The sequence below is a fragment of the Dipodomys ordii genome, unplaced genomic scaffold, assembly GCF_000151885.1.
Source record: "Dipodomys ordii isolate 6190 unplaced genomic scaffold, Dord_2.0 Scaffold7, whole genome shotgun sequence".
NCBI lineage: Eukaryota > Metazoa > Chordata > Mammalia > Rodentia > Heteromyidae > Dipodomys > Dipodomys ordii.
Genome location: NW_012267223.1, coordinates 3608391 through 3615842, shown reverse-complemented (window position 1 = coordinate 3615842; position 7452 = coordinate 3608391). Strand labels below are relative to the sequence as shown.

Below are 7452 nucleotides of genomic sequence, written 5' to 3'. Positions count from 1 at the left end.
TTTTTTTTTTTTGTCGGTTGTGAGTCTTGAACTTGGGGCCTGGGCTCTGTCCCTCACTCAGATCTTTAGCTCAAGGCAAGCCTTCTACCACTTGAGCCACAGCACCACTTCTGGTTTTCTGGTGATTCATTAAAGATACTCTCAGGGACTTCCTTGCCTGGGCTGGCTTTGAACAGTGATCCTCTGATCTCTGCCTCCTGAGTAGCTAAGGTTACAGGCTTGAGCCACCAGTGCCTGGCAACAGGTGTTGGAAGTCTGAGGTCAGAGAACCACACAGCTGGGGTGAGGAAAGCCCTCTCCAGGGCTAGGCACTACTGACATTCCATTGTGTCTTGGGCAGAAAGAGGACTCAGCGCTGGGGGGTGAGGGGTTGGGGGGGTTTGAAGGGGAGTGCTTTATAAGGCCACCAACTTCATTCAAGAGGGCTCTACTCTCATTCTTTTATCACCTCCTAGGGACCCCACCCCTCATTCCATCCCTTTGGAAGATAGGATTTCAACATGTAAATTGTAGAGGTCCTCACACACCAGGTCATTTAGAACAAGAGTTAGAGGAAAGAGGTGCACAGGGCATGGTGGCTCACGCCTGTCATCCCAGCTACTCAGAAGGCTGAGACCTGAGTATTTCAGTTCAAAGCCAGCCTGGGTAGGAAAGTCCATGAGACTCTCATCTTCAATGAAATACCATAAAGCCAGAAGTGGAGCTGTGGCTCAAGTGGCAGGACAGCAGCCTTGAGTGAAAAAGCTAAAGGACAATGAACACTTAGGCCTGAATTCTAGCCCCAGTACCAGCTTGATGGAGGATGGGCGCTGGAGAAGGGGCATCTGAACTGGGCTGTCATGGGCTGCTGGAGTCCAGGCGGGCAGAGCGAGTGTGGGAGAAGATCTGTGCAGGCAGAAGCAGCCAAGGGCGACACGGCCTGGGCGTGCCGGGCTTGGCAGGAAGGCAGATAATGACTTCCATACGTTGGTTTCCACAAGGAGCACTTGATCATGACACTCCCTCATATGCCAAGATCCAGGAGTAGCTGGAGGGCCAGTACCAGCACCTCCCTGCCCTGCGGCTTGGCGGCCACGCGGAGACCACAAACATGCGTGGTACCAGGGGAACATTAAGGGGTACCCTGTGCCCCACTGGCCCTCTGTTCCCTGTGCAGCAGATTTGCTGTCTTTTTTTTTTTTCCGGTTGTGGGGCTTGAACTCTGGGCCTGTGCGCTGTCCCTCAGCTCTTCAGCTCAAGGCTAGCGCTCTACCACTTGAGCCACAGCGCCACTTCTGGCTTTTTTTCTTTTTGCTTATGTGGTACTGGGGAATCGAACCCAGGGCCTCATACATGCAAGGCAAGCGCTCTACCACTGAGCCACCTTCCCAGCCCTGCTGTCCCTTTTGCTTGGGAAAATCTGATCTTCAGGAGGAAAGCATGGAAATCTCTCTTTTCTTTTTTTAATTTTTTTTTTGGTCCGGTCGTGGGGCCTGAACTCTGGGCCTAGGCGCTGTCCCTCAGCTCTTCAGCTCAAGGCTAGCACTCTACCATGAGCCATAGCGCCACTTTCGGCTTCTTTTGTGTATGTGGTGCTGAAGAATCGAACCCAGGGCCTCGAACATGCAAGGCAAGTGCTCTACCACTGAGCCACCTTCCCAGCCCCTCTCTTTTTTTTTGTCAGTGGTGGGGCTTGAACTCAGGGCCTGGGTGCTGTCTCTGAGCAATTTTTGCTCAAGGCTAGCACTCTATCACAGCTCTACTTCCGGTTTTCTGGTGGAAGATAGGTGTCACGGACTTTCCTGTTCAGTCTGGCTTTGAACCCTGATCCTCAGACCTCAGCTTCCTGAGTAGCTGGGATTACAGGCAGGAGTCATGGGCGGGTGGTGGTAATCCTGATAGCTCATTCATATTAGCATGTTTCAAAGTTGTTGCAAATGTCTGGAATCTTTTAGAAATGGACTCTCCATGCCTGCAAGGCTAACAGCAATGTGAGATCCACAGGAACCCGCTCACACCTCCTCCTGCACCCTTGGTCCTGAGGACGCCGGAGAAAATCTGACATAGCAAGGTCAATGGAGGAAGGAGAAGGCACCGCCAAATCATCCGAAAGCTCCAGACCCTGCTACTGCTAAAAAAAAAGTCATCCAGCTCCTCAGTCATGGGGCTTGAACTCGTCCTGAACACTGTCCCTCAGCTCTTTAGCCCAAGGCCAGTGCTCTACCACTTGAACCACAGTGCCACAGCGCCACTTCCAGTTTTCTGGTAGTTTATTGGAGATCAGAGTCTCACAGACTTTCCTGCCCAGGCTGGCTTTGAACTGAGATCCTCAGATCTCAGCCTCCTGAGTAGCTAGGATTACAGGCGTGAGCCACAGGCACCCGGCTTCTAGCCCTAGTTTTTGCCTGTTAACTTTAAGCAAAGCGTATTGATAAAAGGTCCTGAGTTTGAACCAGTATGCCTGAACAAGAGGATGCATGTGGCCACATATGAAGTGACAAGGTACCGACGAGGACATTGCTGCCTGTCATTGGTGCAAATTCAGGGCCAGCAGTTTTCACCAAAGAGGCAGCAACACCACAAGTGCAATTCCTAGTCAACACCTGCAATCCTAGCTTCTCAGGAGGCTGAGATCTGAGGATCAAGGCTTAAAGCCAGCCTGGGCTTACCTCTAATGAACCACCAGAAAAGCTGGAAGTGGAGCTGTGGCTCAAATGGTAATATACTAGCCTTGAGTAAGTTAGCTTAGAGACAGTACCAGGCCCTGAGAAAGGCCCTAAGTTCTATTCCCAGTACCAGAAACCTGCTCCTAACCCAGCAATGCTATAGAATCTTCATGGAAGCATGTTCTGGAAGAGCAAAAAAACAAACCAAAACAAAGGCGCTCATACCTCCACTTGCCTACATCCACCTCCACGTCTGATCCTCATAACTCATAGGGAGTACGGCTACCTAGCTGGGCAGTGAGCAGTGGGGCCTAAGTAATCACATGACTCAGCATTGCTTCTTGGTGACCTTTCTTTTCTTTTCTTTTTTTTTTTTTTTTGCCAGTTGTGGGACCTGAATTCCGGGCCTTTCCCTTGGCTCTTCAGCTCAAGGCTAGCATGCTACCACTTGAGCCACAGCACCACTTCTGGTTTTCTGGTGGTTCATTGGAGATAAGAGTCTCACCGGGACTTTTCTGCCCAGGCTGGCTTTGAACCTTGATCCTCAGATCTCAGCCTCCTGAGTAACAGGGTGATGGCACAGGGTGAGGGTTCTCCCTTCCAGGAGCCAGAAGACAGGGTAGACGGGATGGTTGAAGAAGGCGTTGAAGGTGTGCAGCTGCTGGGCCTGTGGCTCCAAGCTGTAGAAGGTGAGGTAGCCAACGTCCAGGTCCAATTCCATGCCCAGCAGCCGTCCAGACGCCCGAGGGAGGCGCTGGGCCTTCCCGTTGTGCCAGGCCTGGACACTGTCCTCCTGGATGCAGAGGCCCCAGGAGTCGGGCCCACGGCCAATGTTGTCTGTATTCATTCCCTGCTTGCGTCGGGTCAGTTCGGGGTAGGTGACGCCCAGCGTCACTGAGTGGTCCGAGGTGAGTACCTCCCAATAGTGCCGCCCAGCCCGGAAGCCCTGGGCACACTGCACCTGCCACAGCTCAAAGCTGCCTGGCCTGGCTGGGCCCTGTGGCTCGCGGTGATGCGTTACCTGCTGGTCCTCATGAGACAGGTAAAAATGGCGGTTGGCACTGGCTGGGTCAAAGGTCAGATTGCGATAATCTATTGAGGAGAAAGAGAGAGATGGAAGTCAGCAAAGCTTTCCTTCTGTCTACGCAATTGCAGATCCAGCCCTGAATTATTCACTGTTAGCTCTGAGCTGAAATCTGCTATGGGCCCCAGATCAATTTTGTTGTTGTTGTTTGTGGGGCTTGAACTCTGGGCCTGGGCGCTGTCCCTCAGCTCTCCAGCTCAAGGCTAGCGCTCTACCATTTGAGCCAGTGCCACTTCCAGTTTTCTGGTGGTTTATTGGAGATGAGTCTCACGGACTTTCCTGCTCAGGCTGGCTTTGAACTCCATTCCTTAGATCTCAGCCTCCTGAGTAGCTAGGATGACAGGTATGAGCCACTGGCACCTGGCTGAATTTTCTTTTTCTTTTTTTATGTCTATATTAGGACTTGAACTCAGGACTTGGACACTGCCTCTTAGATTTTCCTCTCAAGGCTGGCACTTGACCACTTGAGCCACAGCCTCACTTCTAGCTTTTTGCTAGTTAATTGGAAATAAGAGTCTCATGGGGGCTGGGAAGGTGGCTCAGTGGTAGAGCGCTTGCCTTGCATGCCTGAGGCCCTGGGTTCGATTCCTCAGCACCACATAAGCAAAAAGGAAAAAGCCGGGGGCTGGGAAGGTAGCTCAGCGGTAGAGTGCATGCCTTGCAAGCATGAGGCCCTGGGTTCGATTCCTCAGCACCACATAAGCAGAAAAAGCTGGAAGTGGCGCTGTGGCTCAAGTGGTAGAGCGCTAGCCTTGAGCTGAAGAGCTGAGGGACAGCGCCCAGGCCCAGAGTTCAGGCCTCATGACCAGCAAAAAAAAAAAGAAAAAGCCGGAAGTGGTGCTGTGGCTCAAGGGGTAGAGCGCTAGCCTTGAGCTGAAGAGCTGAGGGACAGCACCCAGGCCCAGAGTTCAGGACCCACGACTGGACCCCCCCAAAAAAAAAAAAAGAAAAAAAAAGAGTCTCATGGAATTTCCTGTCTGGGGCTGGTTTCATATTGTGATCCTTCGATCCCAACTCCTTATGTAGGTAGAATTACAGGCATGAGCTACTGGTCCTGGATGAGAAAACAGTCTATCTCTTCACACAGAGGAGAAAACTGAGGCTCAGAGAGGTAACTAACAAGGTATTAAGTAGCAGATTCTAGATGTGTGGATCCACACCATCTTCATGTGTCCTCCTTCACTCTGCGCTGGCTGCATCTGCTTCAGGATGGTAGGACAGGCCTATATCCTACACTAGGCTTGTAAGGGTGGGTGGAGGGGGACACGCCCAGGGAGGGCCATGGAACAGACATCCTGGGCAATGGTGGCAGGTCCTCCCCCCATGCTTACATGTGTACAGACAGACACAGACACACCCACACATACACACATGAACACTCAGGCCCCTTACACTGCCAGAGTTGCTTCCTCAGTGGACACAGCATGCTTGAAACCGGTGCCTGGGGACCCACAGTGTCTAGGGACAAAGTAGTGATGGAGAGGTCAGCAGGAGTGAGGCTGGATGCTCTCCTCCCCATACTGGGCGGGGCAGCTAGACCACGAAGGCTAGGGAGAGGTCTGGCATCTGCCTCACCTGCGGGCAGTGAGTGGGCAGCCTTGGCTGGCATCCTGGGTGGATGCTGTTCTTCCAGGAGGAGGCCACACAGCGGGCTCAGAGACTCCTTTAGGTCACTCAGCTGCTCATCCTCATCCCACTGCACAGGGGTTCGCGGCCCTAGGGGTGCTGGGGGCTCCAAGAGCTGCTGCGATTCCTGAGCCACAGGGACAGTGGCAGTGAGCCCAGACCTGGGGTAGGGAAGCAGGTCCCGGCCCCCTGGCCCGGGGCTCAGTACCTGGAGGAAAGTCTGATGGTCTCCTTGCGTCAGCAGATCGTGAACCCGGCGGCCATACTGAGTCAGGGCTTCCAGGTGACCCCGTAATTGCCGCTCCTCATCCTGGATCTGTGCTAGGGCCTGTGTCTTGGCCGTCTCAATGTTCTCCAGTGCCAAGGCCTGCCGCTTCTCCAGGGCCTGCAGCAGGCAGCTGAATTTGCTGGAAACCATGGAGGCCAGCGTGCAGGCTGAGCTCTGCATAGGCACAAAAAAGCCGGAGGGTGCAAAGTCTGGGCAGCTTGCTAAGTTGGCCAGGACTAGGGTGGCTCAGCAGGCTCAGCAGGACTAGGGTGGCTCAGAGTGGGACACAGGGAGCAAAGGTCCCCGGGCCCCACTGTCTGCTGGGCCCCTCCTTCCTCGCTGCCAGGAGACATTTCCAAGGGAGCTCATACCTGCTGCCTGTGTCCCAGGACCCAGCAGGCAGGTGCAGTGGGGAACAGGTGGGCTGACCCCAACTGGCCTCCTACCTGGATGTGGGTAGTTTGCTGTTGTAGATCCTGAAGCTGGGTCTCAGCCTGGGTGCTCCGCTGCTGGGTAACCTCCAGTCTGGCTCTCAGTTGGCCCTGTGGTGCCCATCCAGAGAATGTGTAGTAAGAGTGCACTGCGGTTGATGGTGAGACCCACCTCACCACCACCACCACCACCACCACCTTCCCTCCCTTTGCCACCAAGGCCATGCTAACCAGCAAGCCTGCATGTAATCACCAGCCTTGGATGGTGGGATTCCCAGGGAAGCCTGGACTAAATTCCTTCCCCACAGCACAGGGTGATGTCTCCACAGTGCAGAAGCCTCAGGCTGAAGACCAAATTTCCATATCTACTTCTCAGAGGCTGAGCAACCAGGAGTGAAGTTCCTACTGTCTCTGGGCTTTAACCCTCTCTCCTCCCTTCCCAACAGTTGAGAGCAATAATGCTGGCTTGGGAGGCCCAGCAGGAAGGAGGCGGTGACCCCCAGTGCAACTGCCTGCCCAGTGGGTAGTCCAATGCAGAACGGTCCACGGGGGAGGAAGAGGCCTGCCTTGGTTATGTCCTGATTCCGGGCCTTGAGCCATCATCCTCCAGATCTCAGCCTCCCATGGAGCTAGGATTACAAGTGGGAGCCACCCAGACACTTTCCCATTTTCTCCCACCACCCAGTGTGGCGCAGGCTGCCTCTGCGGCTGAAACTCTGTTCCAGGTCATTCTTCTCCTCCTGGCTATACACCTTCAGTCCCCCCGGGTCACTGCAGGGCGCTTGTCCCGTCCCCTGCTGACCCCCTTACTGCATAGAGTGACCATTTATCCAGATCTCGACTGGAATGCTGACTGAGAAGTAGATTCCACACTTTTTTCTTTTTTTTTTGTCGGTCGTGGGGCTTGAACTCTGGGCCTGGGCGCTGTCCCTCAGCTCTTCAGCTCAAGGCTAGCACTCTACCACTGGAGCTACAGCGCCACTTCCGGTTTTCTGGTGGTTTATTGGAGATAGGAGTCTCAAGGTCTCTCTTGCCCGGGCTGGCTTTGAACCACGATCCTCAGATCTCAGCCTCCTGAATAGCTAGGATTACAGGCGTGAGCCACCAGCGCCCGGCGATTCCACACTTTTGTGGCATACCCAGGGTGATTTATTCACTAACACATGACCGCCTGCCCCCCCACCCCCTTACACACACTGGGGGCCAGGGCGCGCACGCACCCCTACACCGGGGTTCCCTGCACCGCTGGTACCCGGCACACGTTTGCATAACGAAAGAACCTTCACAGAGCATAGCAGACCTCGCCAGGGCGACCAGCTCGGCCCTCAGAGGTGAGAGGTGTGCGCAGGCTGGTCGGGCGGCCTGAGCCGGGTGCTCCGCCCAGGCCCCGCCCCCCTC

The 7452-nt window shown here is 54.4% G+C and overlaps 1 protein-coding gene across 1 annotated transcript in view; it reads right to left on the bottom strand.

The window, feature by feature from the left end:
* Positions 1-3145: 3145 nt before the first annotated feature.
* Positions 3146-7452, bottom strand: part of Trim65 (tripartite motif containing 65) — a 5001-nt gene continuing 694 nt past the window's right edge. Inside the window, exons 2-7 of the mRNA XM_013036465.1 lie at positions 7275-7378; positions 6070-6165; positions 5564-5797; positions 5305-5482; positions 5122-5187; positions 3146-3737 (exon numbers count right to left, since the gene is read on the bottom strand). Coding sequence (XP_012891919.1) covers positions 3190-3737; positions 5122-5187; positions 5305-5482; positions 5564-5797; positions 6070-6165; positions 7275-7378 — 1226 coding nt within the window. The 3' untranslated portion in view covers positions 3146-3189. The remainder of the gene's footprint in view (positions 3738-5121; positions 5188-5304; positions 5483-5563; positions 5798-6069; positions 6166-7274; positions 7379-7452) is intronic.